The sequence below is a fragment of the Chlorocebus sabaeus genome, chromosome 10 (genome assembly GCF_047675955.1).
Source record: "Chlorocebus sabaeus isolate Y175 chromosome 10, mChlSab1.0.hap1, whole genome shotgun sequence".
NCBI lineage: Eukaryota > Metazoa > Chordata > Mammalia > Primates > Cercopithecidae > Chlorocebus > Chlorocebus sabaeus.
In genome coordinates, this window is record NC_132913.1 from 31,670,029 (window position 1) to 31,688,235 (window position 18,207).

Sequence of the window (18,207 nt, forward strand, 5' to 3'; positions counted from 1 at the left end):
ATAATCAAGTTGCTTTAGAATACTTTCTCAAAGATACTTAAAAGTGGGCTTTGCTTAGTGTTTACAGGTAGTGAAATATAGACTGGGTACTTATTCTTTATCATTTTCTGTTTCCCTTTGGTATTTATTTTCTTTATTTGTAACAAGCCTGTGTTCACATTGGAAGACAGGTACTCTATTATCACTGGTTTAGTGTCCTGCATGCTTTTGATTTTCATAAAAAATTGAAAAACATTGAATATTATGGTAAGCCATTTAAGTAAACATCAAAATGAATAAATAATTCTTTTTCAAAAGAAAATATCTTGGAAGGTACAGAGGAGCTGCAGCAAGTATATGTAAAAAACTGAGTAGAATCATCCATCCATCACCTTTTTTTAATAACTGTTTGTTGAGTGCCTACTAGTGCCAGTGTTCTTGGAAATTAGGACTTGAGTGGTTAATATTTTTTCCTACTTCTGTGATTCACCCATTTGGAGATATATACACATAATTCTTGTGACTCTGCAATATACAGACATGCAAATATATATATGTATAATAGGGCATCTCATATATATACACACACACATGCTTCCCCAGTGTAATGTAATGTATGTAACGTAAATTATGTATTTATCATATAATCTGGCTTTTGCTCACTTCACTATGAAAGGCAAAGGGACCTGAAGAAGCAATTACAAATCTAGATAACTGTATTTATCATCTTTTTGAAAAACAGTCTTTTTGTTGACATCTCAGATGAGAAGAAAACACAGAAATTATTTTGAATGTAGTCATTTGTATTGAGTTTGTTAGTTTAAGGAAGCACGTATTCGACATTTGTTGAGGTCTATAGATTCTCATGGCTGCTTTGTTTAAAGTTGACTAATTAATAAATGTAAGCTCTTCATCATTAGAACTGCATGTATGCATTTTTGCAGAAGGCTTCCAAAAGACATGTTGGCACTAGATACCTAAAAACAACCGTGAGGGAAGAGGACGATCTTTTTCTCATTACCCAGCTACATGGGCGGCCACACAGAGCCTCCAACTGGTACAGAGGCATGGATAAAGCCAGGTCGTCAAGAGCAACAGAAAAGTTTTCTGCTTTTCCTGGGAATTAGTACAGCATCTTGGCTGCTCCCTCCACCCCTGCTCTGAACATGGCTTTCTCCAGGGAACACATGTTCAGATGCCAATGAGAGTTTCTCATGCAAGAGAGCTTCACGAGAGCGAGGTGAAGAGTGGACAAGGAATGGGAATCTGTAGTAGTCTGTAGTATCAAATATCTCCCTAAACAGCAGGAGATCTTACACTAGGGAATTTTGAATATCAAGATGTAGAGACTGCTAACACTCAGACAATTTTGATTGCTGTGTATTGGCACAGAATGATAGAGTCCATTACTTTTAAAAAAATTCCCAAGGTAGACAATATGCACTTGTCTTTCACATTACTGTCTAACCGAAACATTTGGAATTGGTATATTACCAAAAAGACAGACTAGTTTATTATATTTTACAGGAGTTGACGAAGTAAGGTGATTTTGCCCAGGAATTCAATGCTCTTTTCTTATGTTTTATGTAAAGACACGTGAAACCTAAGAAAGCTCCGGACAGTCAGTGATTTTCAAAAGTCAGTGGCATCTGTATTATCTGGGAGCTTGCTTGAAATGCAAATTATTGGGGCCCATCCAAACCTATGGAACCAGCAATCTGTGTTTTAACAAGTCTTTCAGGAAATTCTGACCCTTGTCCAATTTAAGAACTCTACAAATTCAGTCCTCTGCCTTGCATGGCTAAATGAGACATTCATAACATGATTTTGGAGAGAATCACAATCAGTCCCATATTATTATTATTAGGTAGCTTTCCTGACTATCTCAGCCTGAGTTCACATAGACTTCCTTCTTCACTTACTGAATGTCATCTGTGTGTCTCAATCATTGAATTGATCACATCCCATTGTAATCTTTCTCTTACGTGTCTGTGAGCTGATAAAGGAATGAACCATATGTTATTCAGCTTTGTGTCACCAGCACCTAGCATAGTGCCTGGGTCACAGTTATTATGCAATAACTGAATGATTAGGCAAGGCTCAGGGTCCTTGGACTCCTCATTTTGGCTCCGTTAGTTCATGTTTTTGAATTTCAATTTCCTCAACTGTAAAATGAGCCAGGGTGTGCTTTCCGGGGTATCCTCAAAATTCCAGAATTCCATAATTTCAATTAATTAATTACCTCAATCAATTTGCTTTTTCTTTACTGGCTAGGCCTAGAGAATTTTATCTGTCTTCTTTTCAATTAAAAACTCAAAACAACACAGCTTTCTGATGGGGAAATCAAACATACAGATTAAGAGAAAATATTTTGGAGGTGCCTGGAAACCCCAGACACATCACAAGCAAAACAGTGCTTATTAAATATTTGTTGAATGAATGAAGTAGGGGCTCAAGAAGCTTGAAATATCAGTTATTTCTTGTGGGAACACTTGCTGTGAAGTGAAGATAGCTGCTCCTAATCGCAAACAAAGCTAATAAAACCACAGCATTCATCAGCCAGGAAGTGAACAGGCTCTTCTCGGCGTTCACTGATTATAGTCTGAAAATCATCCCCCGTCTCACCTGCCAAGCACTACTTCTATTTTTCTCTCCTCTGAACCTATCTCTTTCTCCACCTTATTTTTAAAAACTCAATGTATGAAGTTAACTAAGAAATTAAAAAATAATGACTTCCATGACAGATGTCTGACTGGCGGACAAAACTCTTCCAACCTATAAAAATGTGACAGATACAACCAAGAAGAGTATGACATGCTTTATAATAGTATGATTCCCTCTTTGTTAAGTATTTAGGTACTAATTGAATTATCTGATAAACTGATTTTGTACAATTGATTAACACTATATATCCACTCAACTCTTGCAGAGAAATACGTTATAATCAAACTTGTATCACTTCTGTTACTCATATAAGAAAGTTAACTAATTTAAAAGTTTTAATTTAAGCTCCATGTAAGAGGAATAGGAGAAATTGTGAGTTACTAAACCAAGAGGATAATGAAGGTAAAAAAAATGTTCTTATTCTTTCCCCCACTTTCCCCTATGCTAATGATGCGATGCACAGAATTGATGGGTAAAGAGGCTTAATTGCTGGCTAGGCTGCCAACCTTATACTAATATTACCAGTTTAGGGGAGTTACACCTGGCACCACTGTATTTCTTGGTCAGGCAAGGTTTTCAGTCTAGATCTGGATCTTTACTTGAGGTTCAGTTGCTCTGGAGATACCTAAAGAAGGATCCTGTAAACTTAGACTTCACTGGCATTTCTATTCAATACTTGAAGCAGTGCCTCTCTGATCCCACCACTTCCCATCCAGGCTTATACTCTCCTATTCTTCTCATGTATTTTGTGAGATATGGACAGGACTGGCTACATGGTTGGTGGGGCCCAGTGTAGAATGAAAATGTAGGGCCCTTCATTCAAAAATTGTTAAGAACTTCAAGACAGCAACTGCAGAGCCAACCAAGCAGCTCTTACCAGTGTTGGGCCCTGTGCGACTGTGCAGGTCCCAGACCCAGGAAGCTGGCCCTGTGTATGTTATCGTGAGGCAGGGCCCCCGAGAGCCTCCCATCCCATGACAGCTAGTGTGGTCCAGTATTTTTTTTTTCTTCATGCTTCCAGTAAAATTTCATTAGAAGAAAGGGCAGGGTGGGGTGGAGTCCAAAATTTCTAGCCTAATTTCCTCATTTAACAGATGTTACAACTAAGGTACAGTGAGGTTAGTGATTCATACAAAGTTGCACAAGTACTTTCTGGAAGAGCTGTATGTAGGATTTATGTATCCTGACTCTTCACCCACTGCTCTTTCTACTGCACCATAATGACTCAACATGAGAGAGAGAGAGAGAAGAAAAGAGAGAACCTCATCTTTTTAGTTTTTCATCATGCCTGACTTGATACCATTTGAACAGGCCCTACATACTGAAACGATCACAATGACATTATAAGCAATTCTAAATAGCCACATTATTACACCATACAATTAATATGGGGGAAAGTCAGTTAAAATGCCCACTTCAGTGTGTGTCTGTGTGTGTGTTTGTAGGCATGTGTATAAAATTTTCACTTTTTTTCTCTCTTTTTTTTTTTAATGTCCCCACTCCTCTGAATCCTAAACACTTGTTTTATGCTTACATCTTTTTTTTTTTTTTTTAACTGGGTAATCCAGAGCTCGGTCTAGTGGAGCAAAAAGAACACATAAAAGTTCTTCAGGGGCCGGGCGCGGTGGCTCACGCCTGTAATCCCAGCACTTTGGGAGGCCGAGGCAGGTGGATCAGGAGATCAGGAGATAGAGACCATCCTAGCTAACACGGTGAAACCCCGTCTCCACTAAAAATACAAAAAAATTAGCCAGGCGTGGTGGCAGGCACCTGTAGTCCCAGCTACTCGGGAGGCTGAGGCAGGAGAATGGGGTGAACCCGGGAGGCCGAGCTTGCAGTGAGCCAAGATCGCGCCACTGCACTCCAGCCTGGGTGACAGAGCGAGACTCCATCTCAAAAAAAAAAAAAAAAAAAAAAAAAAAAGTTCTTCAAATTCTCTGTTCAAGATGCTTATTTAAAATTTCCATTTAATATTTAAGGATTGTATTTCCTAATTTGACTGTTTCTAATTTGTAATCAAGTTTCTAAAGGCACTCAATAAAGAATAACTTTCCATAGCACCTTGCAAAGGTGAATTTTTATTAGGTATTATTTTAACATCTGTTAAAATAGCAAGTATTAGTTATTAGTTAGCAGATATTAGATATTTTGTAGTTATGGTAAACAAGAAATGCCTCAAGCTTAACTTTGGACTAGAAACCAAAAAAGAACTTTATTCCCGGTTCATTTTGCTTTCCCATTTCACATATTACTTGTTATTCTCCCCCCATGCTTAATGATATCCTCCTACATGTGTTCCACTTCTTCAGACTAAATGAAACTGTGTCATCCCCTGATAATAACCCATCCCTTACAGACATTTCCCAAAGGGCCATTCCTGCCTTCATTTGTTATGACTCACAGAATAAAGAAGAAGGGTCAACAAACTCCTTAATTCATGCTACTGCTTCCAATCAATGTTCCTGTTTCGTCAACTCACTCATCATTTATTTGTTTGTTTATTTATTCATTAATTCAACAAATACCCTGGCTATGAACCATTAACACTGTATAAATGCTTATAAATCCTCTGAGAGGGATTATGGATAAGAGCAAACCTAACCTCTAACCCTCAAATAGCTTCCACTCTGTAGCTGTAATGTTTTGAAGTCGGAAGTCACACATTTTCACTATCATGTTTTAGGACATTGCCTGTATAGTGCAAACAAAATGACGCCTGTCTCATGATTACATTTCCCCCAGGATGCCACGGCATTCTGAGAAACTTCATCACTTAATAGGTAGCCCATGCACGACCTGCAGGAACTCACCCTTCTATTTCCTTAAAGTGTCTCAAGCCTCAGTTCAAATTCTACAAACCACAAACACTCTGAATGTATGTATTTTAGTGGTTGTTAACAATGGGCAAATGTTTTGTTTTTTGTTTATTGGTTGTTATCCAGGGTAAGAAGAAAAAAAAATACGATTTTTCTCCACTTCCATGAGAACAGCTTTTTAGATTCCCCACATGAGTGAGGTCAAGTGGTATTTGTGTTTCTGTGCCTGGCTTATTTCACTTAGCATAATGTCCTCCAGGTTTATCCATGTTGCTGCAAATGACATGATTTCATTCTGTTTATGGCTGAATAGTATTCCATTGGGTATATATACCACTCGTTACCCATTCATCTGTTGATGGACATTTAGGCTGATTCCAGAGGATGAGGAGGGTAAGGGGAAGGGTGAACAGTGAGAGATTTGTTAATGGGTACAAAACTACAGTTAGATAGGAGAAATAGTTATGTTGGTCTATTATATGACTGGAGCTCACAAAAATGTAGTGCATATTTCAAAATAGCTAGAAGAGGGGTTCTCGAATGTCCTTATCACAAAGAAATGATAAATGTTTAAGGAGATGGATATGCTAATCACCTTGATTTGATCATTAAACAATGTATACGTGTATCAAAACATCATGTTGCACCCCACAAGTATGAATATGTAGAATTGTTATGTGTCAAAAATAAATTTACGATCCCTGATGTAAGTCAGTTGTCAAAGAAAGGAAAAGTCTGACAACTTTCATCATTATTATACAGAATCATTATAAATACTACTAAATCCTCCTCTTACACAGTTAAAGAAGGGATGCTAAATAAAAATGAAATCAGATATAAAGCGAAACTGGTTCTTAACCTTCATATTTTAACCTCAAAGGCCAGAGTACTGAAAATAATGTGTCCTACAACTTGTCTGCGTAGTTTTCCAGAATGTCAAAAGAACTTAAATGTCAAAGGCTCTCAAAATTGGTTAGCCCTTTCATTACAAATTTGTTAAATATTGTATTTTTGTTTCCTAGAGAAGAAGTTAAGGAGGAACCAGTGTGAATGGAGAATACAGTTTACAATGTATTCATATCTTAATGAATAAAAATAGTTTGAAGTTGGCCAGGAGTTGTGGCTCACGCCTGTAATCCCAGCACTTTGGGAGGCTGAAGCGGGCGGATCACCTGAGGTCAGGAGTTCAAGATCAGCCTGGCCAAAATGACGAAACCCCGTCTCTACTGAAAGTACAAAAAATTAGCTGGGAGTGGTGGCGTGTGCCTGTAATCCCAGGTACTCAGGAGGCTGAGGCAGGAAAATTGCTTGAACCCAGGAGACAGAGGTTGCAGTGAGCCGAGATCGCGCCATTGCACTCCAGCCTGGGCAACAAGAGCGAGACTCCATCTCAAAACAAAACAAAACAAAACAAAACCTGACAAAACAGGGTGAGCATCTAGTCTATGTTAGTTGTTGTACTGGGTGCTTTAAAAATGGCATGCCAAGAGAATGATACAATGGACTTTGGGGAAATGGTGGGAGGGTGATGAGGGATAAAAAAAAAAAAACTACATGTCAGCACGGTGTACACTGCTTGGGTGATGGGTGCACTGAAATCTCAGAAGTCACTACTTAAAGAGCTTATTCATGTAACCAAACATCACCTGTTCCCCAAAACCTATTGAAATAAAAAAAGAAACAGAAAGAAAATAAAAATACAGTTAAAACATAAATAAATGTGACATACTATTTAATCCCCACAGCGAGGCCTTGTACATAAGGAATCATGATTTCCACTTTACCGATGTAGAAATGAAGGCTTATCAATTATATACTCAAGTTAATGTAACTAGTAATTGGTAGAGATAAAATTCAAGTGTAGGTTATTGGTGTCTAGAATCTGGAGTCTTCCAAAACGATTGCCTCTCATATGTAAAATAATTTTTGTATTATTCTTAGGATACTGGAGATGAGTTTAATGACTATATCAGAATGCATACAGGTAGTTCTTAAACAAGAATTTTATTGTGTTGTGTAATGACGCCTAAATTGGCCTTGCCCAGTTTCTGGATGTAAGGTACTTTTTCCCCCCTCTTAGCAAAGGAAGCACAGATGCAGGTGGTTATTAATAGCCCTTTATAACTAGAGGTACTAGGTTGTCTGAGTAAATGTAACTTTCACACATTAAAAGAGGAAAACATCAGGGCCTTGTTTGGATCTTGCTACGCATGTGGAACTGCATTAGTGTTAATGATCACCATGCACCTAAGACAGCTCCTTGTTACTACTAGCACTTAGGCAAACTCATGTTTATAATGCTTCCACATTTTTCCATTTCTCTACTCTTCCTAGAAAATAGTTTTTCCACACACTCTTAACAAGTTTACCTAATAATTTCATTTTGAATTTAAATCCTATTAATATCTGAAAGTTGTAGGGTTCTTTGTTAAAAGGCATTCTTTATCTTACATGTGAAAGCATTACAATTTTCTTTCTTTTTTTAAAAAAACATTAAAACCGGTGAACTTATGCAATGCGGAAAGTTATTAATATAAATCCAGGTTTGCGCTGTTTTATGTGTTGCAGATCAATTTTGCCATTCAGTTAATCTAACTTTGTTGTAAAAAAAACAAATGTAGTGATACTCTAGGCTATTCTTCTTTGCCTTTAACAAGGCAAAATCCTTCAGGGACTTAGATCCTGGTTTCACTCTCTAAAGATACTGACTTAGTCGCCTCCACAGAGAATGTTTTCCCTACTGTGGCATCCTTTATCAGAATCCATTTCTTCTCCACCAAATATTCATTCATTGACTCATTCATTCATTTCACCAGTCGTAGTATCTACCATGTATGCTCCCTGCTATAACTGGGCTTGTTGAGGCAAAATGGAATAGCCCTTTCCTTAGGGCAAACATTTTTTTAGTCACTTACTAATATCAACATATACATTCTTATTATCACTATTTTTGAGATAGGGTCTTGCTCTGTCACCGAGGCTGGAGTGCAGTGGATTATGGCTCACTGCAGCCTCCAACTCCTAGACTGAAGCCATCCTCCCACCTCAACCTCCTGAGTAGCTGAGATTATGGGCCAGACCACCACACCTGGCTTCATTATTTATTTGATTACCTCAGTAATTATTTATTTAATTACTGGCTACAGAACAAGGTCAGCCAATGAGGTAGATACCAGGATGATCCACCCTCATTTTCAAGCTGAAGAAACCTCTTGTCTTCATGAAATTGACTCCATGAAATAAGGGCAAACAATATAAAGAGGAACAATTAAACATGCTGAAGTTAGCGGTGTACACCTTAGGGTTGTGGGATTTCAGAAAAGGAACAGATTGCTGTCATTTGGGGTGTTCAAGGCTGACCACATCAAGTCCAATGTGACCTGGACTTAAAGAACAGAAGGAAGGGGAGAATTTGAATGACTGGAAGACAGGAGCTGGGGGATTAGGGTCTGAAGGGAAAGCATGGGCAGAGATTCAGAGGTTGGTATAAATGTGGTTCTTTTTTGTGATCACCTAGGGATTTGGTCTGACAAGAATAGAGCGCCATTGGTATACAATGGATGGCACTTATTATCGGACTGAAGAATGTCCTGTAGGTGCTCAGGGGCAATTCAGGATTCTACGAAGGGAATTTGGACATTGAGGAAACTGTTAAAGAAAAGATGTGGGCTGACTAAATAGAGGAGGACATGAGGGCCAGAGAACAGTCAAATGTAACTAAGGCTTTCAAGTTTGGATGAGTGGAATAAAGGAGAGATGAAAATGTCTGGTTGGTTACTTCAGGCCAGGGGTCAAAAATATGTCAACCTAAAAATACAAAAGGGAAGTCCAAGTGCTGTTTGTCTGCCATTCACTGGCTCATTTCTTCAAAGACACTTTGTGACGGAGACCATTCCGGGATTCACGGCGATAAAGCAGCCCAAACCCCACAGGTTCATTGGAGGAAGACATTCTAGTGTGGGATGGCTAGAGAAGACGTTCAGCCAATAGCAGGATCTTGATGAGTAGGACTTGGGAGCAGAGGAAGATGGTCTTTTAGATGTAATTTCAACAAGAAAAGATGTATTATTTCTAAAACCATATGTATTTAGCATCCAAAGAGATGCCAGGGAGAAGAAGTGGTAAGCTTGTAGCTAGGAAGACTGATATGTACTTATTCTCTAAAAGGGCAGAGTTGTAAGCTGAAGATCACTAGTAAATTTCTAATTAACTAAGTCCAGTGTATTTATTCAGCTTTCTTTCAAGGGTAGTTATTTGAAGCTTTTAACTGAGTTCTCACCTTTACGAAATTCTCTTTCTTTGCTTCTGAATGTTTAATTTTTTTCTCTTGTGTCATGATCTTTTTTTTTTTTTTTCCAAAAGAAAATCTTCGTTGATTTTCCTCCCCAGCCACCAGGAGCCCTGGCCTCAGCTTTCAACAAATACACTCAGTCGTAAATCTCATAGTTCTATATGATCTTGAACATGATCTGAGTATATTTGCATAACTCTCAAATCTCTATCTCCAGCCCTGACTTCTTGGATTTCAATTCCTCATTTCCAAAGGACATTCCCATATTCCCATATCTATATATCTTTTATATGAAAATACTTATGTCTAAAGGCTGGTTCAAGATCTTCTCAAAATTAGATCCTTCTTCTGTAAATCTAGAAATAGCAAGTACTGCTATATTCTAAACATGCAGATCTGGAATTCTGAAGCCATTTTGCCTCCATCATTCAGAGAATCAATTGCTTGTTAAGAAGTCAGGTTGCTAATTTCATCACTGTCTCCACCTCAGGACACAATTTTTATCACTTCACACCTGGATAACTACAATGACTTCCAGTTGTTCTCTCAGAGTCTAGTTTTCACCCACAGAAATCATGGTAGCATAACATGACCCAGACTTTTCTGTCTGGTGCTTTATATTCTCCGCCATCTGGCTTTAACTTAAATGTCCAGCTTTATTTCCCAGAAATTGCCTCCCAGGACTCTCTGATTCAGCCAAAACCCTTTACTCACTATCCTCTGAATAGATGTCACACTTTCCCTTCTTGGCTCACAGACTCCTCTTCAACTAGAAAGCCCTTCCTCACTCCTCCATGACTATTGAAAATGTATTCAGTTCGAATTCTACCTCCTTCACAAAACCTGATGTGAATGCCCATTCCATAGACTCTCTCTCATTTCTGTAATTCAAATAATTATGGGCCAGGCGCAGTGGCACATGCCTGTAATCTCAGCATTCTGGGAGGCTAAGGTGGGAGGATCACATGAGGTCATGAGTTCGAGACCAGCCTGGCCAACACGGTGAAACCCCGTCTCTACTATAAATACAAAAATTAGCCGGGCATGGTGGTGTGTGCCTGAAATCCCAGCCACTAGGGAGGCTGAGGCAGGAGAACCACTTTAACCTGGGAGAGGTTGTAGTGAGCCAAGATTGCACCACTGCACTCAGGCCTGGGTGACAAAATTTGAGACTCTGTCTCAAACAAAACAAAACAAATCAAAACAAAACAACAAAAAACTAAATAATTATGGCTCCTACCATTTGTTGCAGGTTTATCACATATTTTCACTTATTCATCATCATTATTTTATCAGGTGTATTAGTCTCATCTTCCAAATTAAATGATAACCATGTTTTAGTCTTTCTGACCCATCTTCTACCTCATATGCACACAACAGTGACTGTATAGAATACACTCAATGAATACTTATTGATTTATTTATTGACTGAATACATATGAACTACAAGGTACAGCAGGTATTATGAGAAAAAAGGGGGTTTTAAAGCCTGGTGAAAAGACATTCAAGATTGACTTCTAAACCTTCTGAATAGAAGCAATTTTTATTAACTTCACTTTAAACTCTAGGTGTATACAACAACCAGTAAATTGTTACTTTGTGGGTAAATTTTCTTTTGTGACACTTTAAGTGCTTATAAGGGTAATAAAAATCAGCTTTTATTTATGCTGGAGGCCAAAATTTAACATTTATCTTTAAAAGGAATTCAAAGCCATTTTTGATCCCATGAGTTGGGACATTATAGAAAGTATCTAATTCATGATATCGCTTTATTACTATGTTTTAATATGAAGTTATTTTATCTTGTTTCTATTTTTTACATGGTGATAATACCCATGCAACATAAAATATTAAAACTAGAAGTAGTCTTATCAAGAAACTAGTTTAATCTACTCGTTTTTTTTTTGCAGTTGTGGGAACTGAGTTCCAAAGAGGAAAACTGGCTTGCCCAAGGTTACAATCTTGTCATTGTCAGGGCTGGGTGTAAAAATTAGGTTTATTGGGGCTTGATTCTATACTTTTTCTAGAATCCTATATTGTACAGTTTTATTTTTATGCCTTAATTTGACATTATTCGAATGAATAGAATGACAATAGGTTTTTATTATTTCTCTTATTTTATACCCAGGAAAGTGAATTCATGCTTTCAAGTCATTAATAAGCACATTTTAAACAGAAACACAACATGAGCAGTTTATTATGGTATGTATCAACATAAGGGTGATATAAAGATCATCTTCGTTTTTTACATTTCATAAAACTTCAAGCCTTTTTTTTTCATGGATAAGTTGAGTAGAAGTAGTTATGTGTTTTTTTGTTTTGTTTTATTTTGGAAGATAATTTTATAGTGGACACTATGCTAATATTTGTGATGGTAGTGTAGAGGACTGTTGGAAACACCGCCGTCCCCACCCCCCCACAAAAAAAATAGTCTCATCTAGGAAAAGAGAGATAAACATGTAAATTTGTGTTGGTGATGTAAGATTGTGAGAGAAGATGCCATTCAGTGTTTGGGAAAAAACATGGAATATCACAGTTGTCCTGAAACTCCATTCCATTACAGTAGCAGAGTAAAACAAAATGCTGCTCACTGTCTTCCCACTGTAACTTTTTAGCTTCTTTAAAAATAAGTAAACTTGTCAATTCTTCTCTAAAACTGCCTGGAAAAAATTATTCAGAAGGGTTCAAGGATGCAGAGAATTACAAGTAAAGAAAGGATTTAAAGGAACTCAGATGATTAATTATTGAGAGAAATGTTCATGGAAATTTGTCTTTCTGAAAAAAACATTTTACAGTCTAAATTACACCATATTGTTTGAACTCTCAATGACTGATATCAAGCTGTGGCTAGCAGAGGCATATCATATCCTAATTTTAAAATAATTTTTTGCAGTCTTTTAAAATAAAAGTTACTACTCGAGATTCACCCAACAGATTCATGCACTGAAAGGATCCATTCATAGAGTTCAGTATTCTTGAACATCACAGGTAAATTAGGGGTGTGAGAATGAAAGATACACTTGCTTAGTAAAATACCAAAATGTAGAAAATTTTGATTTGAAACAAAACCAGAGACCTGTAAAGTCTGACTTACTTGTTAAGTCATGGAGATACAAATGGATGGGTCAGTGTTTCTTTCCCTGCCTCACTAAACCCACATGACACAGGACAAATGTGATCTGAGCGTGGCCAACATAACTCACCTGTACCATTGTTAATTGTGGTCTGGATCGTGGCTTCTGGCCCCATAGTGTCATAGTCTTCCTTCATTTCTTCTGTGGGGGAAAATTATCTTTAGCATTTGAGAATTGTAGAAAGGCTTACTATACTAAGCATGCCAAGCACAGGAACAAGGAAGATTCTTTTAAAGGAAGCAGAGAAAAGGCTTGTTGTAAACCTCTAAACAATAGCTTTGTTCACGCAATTGAATGAATCCAATAGTGCTAGCTACACAAGAACTTATTTACTTTAAGCATTACTGCAAGCTGTGAAAAACAGAAGTGCTTATTTGGAGCAAACGAAGGGCTTTTCTTCTGGTGGCAGTTCTAGTGACAAACGGGGGAAAGATATTATTTTTTCAATAAGAGTCAAAAGCAACTAAGTATTTGTACTCATGAAGAGGCATGCTGGCTGCTATGCCTCTGGAAACTCTGGATGCTTAGTGGCAAGTCAGAATTTCACATTTTCTTTTCATGCTTTTCTTTCCCCTTTACGGGGCTATAATGGTGCTAATCTATGCAAGCATACTTTTTGAAAACCTAATTCTACATATCAAAACTGGGAATGCCCAGTTTGTACAACAAATATCCCAGAGGTGACAACAATACCTGTTTCACTGCTTGATATAAACTTCTAAAACATACCTGCCTTATTCCTATCCCCACCACTCCATAAATGTCTTCTCCTCATCATCATTTATGCCCCAGTAGGTAATCATAATCATTTTCTGGGGAAACATATATAACAACAGCTCAGTGTTCTGATGAAGGTGAATATGTATATAATGTTGAAGTTAAAAATTCGTAAACAATTAAAAGTCACTATCAAAAATTGCAGTATTTTAAAATAAGGGAGAATTTGAAAAATAGGGGCACTCTCAAATTTTCTGCTTACCAGATTGTAGAGGACGTAGGAGGACAGAGCAGGATAGCTGACAGTTTAAAATCTCTTACGTAAGTAAATTAAACATGAAGTTTAAAAAATTGTATTTTTACTATGACAATACTAATGAGACCAAATATGCTCCAGGATGAATATCTCTCTGTGATAATCATTTTACTTAAAACAAGGGAAACTTTGTAAATAGGACTCTGCGAATTCCCAAATCTGTCCTGGTCATTCTTTGCTTATCATATTCTAATCTACTTTCATGAAAGAACAGGTTCTAGAAAATGTTACAGAAAAAATAAAATAAAATATATTTTACAAGCAGTGCAGCAAATCTGTTTATGGCATCAGAACTAAAAAATCATGATCCTGTTAAGGTAAAATACACAGCTATACCTAGATGCTAATTTAATGCCACTCTTCATAATAATCAGAAAATTTGAATGATATTTGTTTAAGCTGTACAACCACTTTAGATTCATTCCTGAGCAAGGAATTCTTCTTTATTTAAAAAATATTTTCAGAGAGACATTTTGCATTAAACATTTAGAAGTTTAATATATAGCAATATTATATTGTCAATTGTAATCATTGATCATTTGAAAGTCTCCCTCATCTGATATTTTTATCAGTCTCTGCAAGGAATTACATTAAGGTATTTCTGAGAAGTTCAGTACTAGATATAAATATAGCTTTTGTGTCTTTCTTCCTTGCTCATCTCATGTGATTTCGGGTAGCCAGAGTCACAAGAATCATAAGTTTTCCATCTGAGAGCACATCAAGTCACTGAGGGGAAAACAGTTAACAGCATTTTTTTTTTTTTTTTTGCATAATAGTGGTAATGTTCAAGATTTCTGCTGCACTTCCTTCCTCATTGTCATTTTCTTATGAAAAAGTAAAGAGAAGTTACAGTAGTTGGTTGCTTCCCAAATTAATAAATGCTGGGTATCCAAATGTGTAGTCAGCACATTGTGTAAATTGCATTTTGTAGTATTATTTAGTTATAACCCTTTTTATCCCAAGACTATGCAACTGAGATCTTTCAGAGATGTTGGATGAGATGGTGTCACTTTTACCTAGAATGTACTTTGCTTTGATTCACTGAGCATCAGTCTTTTTCTTTTTTGAATATCAAGCTCAATGTATTAAAATGAAACACTACTAAGCCTTTTCAGGTATGTATTTGAAATGTTACGTATATGCCTATTTAATTAAGTTTCAAGTGAATCCATATGCAGAAGGACATAATGATACACAGTTTAGGAATACTGCCTCTGAATTAAAGGCAATCTGCTGTCTTTCTGCCTTATGTCTAACCTTAAACATTCTCTAAGACACCTCTGACTCAGCATACTGTGTCTAAAACCACATAGTATATTTATTTTTAAAACACTTGTAAAAGTTTGCGTCTTCCAGTCACCCCTGGGACGAAGGTTTGTAAAAATAAAAAGCACTTTCTTCCTTAAGATGAAGAATCCTTGAATAAGCAGAAAGAGGCCAAGATGCAGGTGATTTATTTAAGTCTGTGTCAATGATAATGATGTCATGGTTTCCAGCACACTGTGTCCACCCCATTGTGGGACGAAAGAATGTCAAGGACAATTCCAAACACAAAACTTTGATTGTGCTGGAACCGGAAAGGCACAGTAAGAACTCCACTGCGCTCTTCAGTTCAAAACCTGCATCCTGCAGACAAACTCCAGAAAGCATGGGAGAAAGAGCAAAGGAGAGAGGGCTTATCTCAGAGTAAAGCTATGTGCTGAGGTATGACTGTAGACAGCCAGGCACCGGGGATAAAACACTACTAAATAAAACTGCACCAGAATTAGAGTTATTGTCTATATTGTGTGTTTTGAACAATAAATAAGAAAAATATTTTATCAGAAGAAAATGTGTTATCTCAGAGTCAGGATAAACAATGAGTAGCTTTTTAAGACCAATTTCTTTTCATTAGACATCAAGGCACCACATCAGAGCACTTTTAGAACAATAAAAAAAAAAGAACAATAAATCATTACTAATCATTAGAACTAGACAGGTAATAGCCGGGTAACTTTCTTGGTCCAAATAGCCAAATGAGATTAGGGATTTACATTTTATTTAATTATTGTGACTCCAGAATGCTGGTTTATTTACCATAAAGGTAAGAGCAAAGAACAGCCTGTTCATTTGTATCACAGGCACCATTAACTACAGGTGATAACAGGGTCTGCAATGCATTCATATGGATTACTGTATATTAAAACATTCAGAATTATGATCCATGACCAACACAAAAAGCTGCTGCAATCACAAACTACTACAGCTTGACATTGCTGTTTGGCTGGTTTTCAACTCTTGATCTTAAATTTTTTTAATTAAACTTTTTTTAAAGAAGTTTGGGGCTGTACATTTGTTACATCCTTATTAATTATTCCTCTAAGGGTGGAAATTCTAGTAATTGGTCCTTACCCTTGATTTCTAGATATTAAAATTTAAAGCATCAGAACATTCATTCTTATAGCCCTGCATATCTAGTTCATTAACAAATATGAATAGCTAACACCAGCTCATTTAAATAGTATGTCTTACATGAGTTCTCGCCACACTCTGTTTCTGTCACACTGCTCCCAAGAATCATTGGCTCTTATTATACATGTAAATGGCTATCATAAAAATAAAAATTTCATTTAAGATTGTTAATGACTTCTGCAGCAGTCAGACTTCCTTTAATGATCATCCTATGCCCCTAATTAAACGTATTTATCTTTCAAGCATCTTTGGCTGAGTTCTCCCTCATAGTTGAAAATCTGAAACCTTAAGTCTTAATGGATATAACGATAAATGTTTATGTGTGGGATTGCTGAGATTCGAGAAACCTTCACCGAAAGCAAAATTGGAAACGGAAAGAGTAGAAAACTTGGCACAGTATGTTAGGAAAACGAAAAACAAATACACTGTACTCAAATTGCCATCGGTCTTTTTTCTTTTTCTTTCTTCTCACATTTAATTTTCTTTCGTAGTGGAAATGCTTTTATTATCCTCCTTCCAGTACACCAAACAATTACTCTGCCTATGTTCGATGGTTTATAGTCTGCGACATCACAATAGCACATAGGTGGACTCCTTCCCAGCCACTTCACCTATTTATAAAAATGCTTTTGTCGCTTATATTGTTAAAGAAAAAACAAGATGGGGTAAACGATGATAGCTCTCAGTGGGTCCTGGGAATAGGGATGAAGGTGACGTGAGGTCTGAATTAGGTCTGAATCATTTAAACACATTTTCCAGGCCACTTTACCAGGTAAAGATGAGCAGAGGAAGTTCACAGGAATAAGATTTCTTGCACTTTGTTACACATTTCATACCTTAGTGATTCTCCATCATAAGTGAATTTTAGACCAAGACATTTCCCATTTGCACAGTGTCATCGGAAGTTTTAGTTTGAATGTAATTTACCTTAGTTTTATTATAGTTGGCCTGGGACCATTTTTACTTCCCTTAAGAGTCCCACCAAACAGCAGGAATCATTATCAAGTACTTAGCTGATAAATAATAAGAAAGCTACCTGACCAGGTAAAAGTGTGAAATCACTTTCACACTTAACAAAAGGGAATGATTAAACGATTGAATTCCAATAGGAGGTGTCAGACAGACACTGAAGCTACATTAAAGTGACAGTTATTTGGTTTGAAATGCTACATAATTTCCACACAAAATATTTTTATATACATATATATATGTTGTGAGTTTTTACATTTGCTTCCACTTCCTATCATGAAAGTATAGATCTTGATCATGTTACATAATTTGCACATTGTAAATGTGGTGCAAATACCTCATGTTATGTGTTGAAAGTGTGGTTCATATTTGACTTGCTGCAAAACTGAAATATAATCCCTTCCTAAGATGTAACTGCTGTAATGCGATAACATTACTATCACTACGTAATCTGTCACCAGCTTTGGTATCTCTATTCTGCAAGGGCACAATGGGAGGAAATATTTTAATTATTTGGTTGTGGGCGATCTAGTAGGTGGAACAGATTAGTTGAAGATGTGAAGATGGTACAGGAAGAGGCCAAGTGATGTTAGACACTTACCTGGACCATCTACAGAGGCTTGTAGAATCTCGCTGTTGTGCCAGGGGTGTTCCACTCCACCCTCCCTTATTTCATCTTCCTCTTCCTCTCTTGGCAACAGAGCTTGGCTCACGTGTGGGGAGGACTCATGGTTGGGCACACTAGCTGGACTTGTCTCCTGGTCCAGAGGGTTGGCAATACCGTCATCCTCAGCAATATGAAGCTTGTCTTCCTCATCTGTTTCAGAACCTGTGTCCACTACATTGTCATAGTTCACCACTGCAGAAGAA

At 37.1% G+C, this 18,207-nt stretch overlaps 1 protein-coding gene across 3 annotated transcripts in view; it reads right to left on the reverse strand.

The window, feature by feature from the left end:
* Positions 1–18,207, reverse strand: part of ZEB2 (zinc finger E-box binding homeobox 2) — a 134,533-nt gene that overhangs the window by 25,816 nt on the left and 90,510 nt on the right. For all 3 annotated transcript variants that reach the window (XM_007964916.3, XM_007964919.3, XM_007964917.3), the window contains exons 3-4: positions 17,939–18,196; positions 12,954–13,025 (exon numbers count right to left, since the gene is read on the reverse strand). In XM_007964916.3, coding sequence (XP_007963107.2) covers positions 12,954–13,025; positions 17,939–18,196 — 330 coding nt within the window. The remainder of the gene's footprint in view (positions 1–12,953; positions 13,026–17,938; positions 18,197–18,207) is intronic.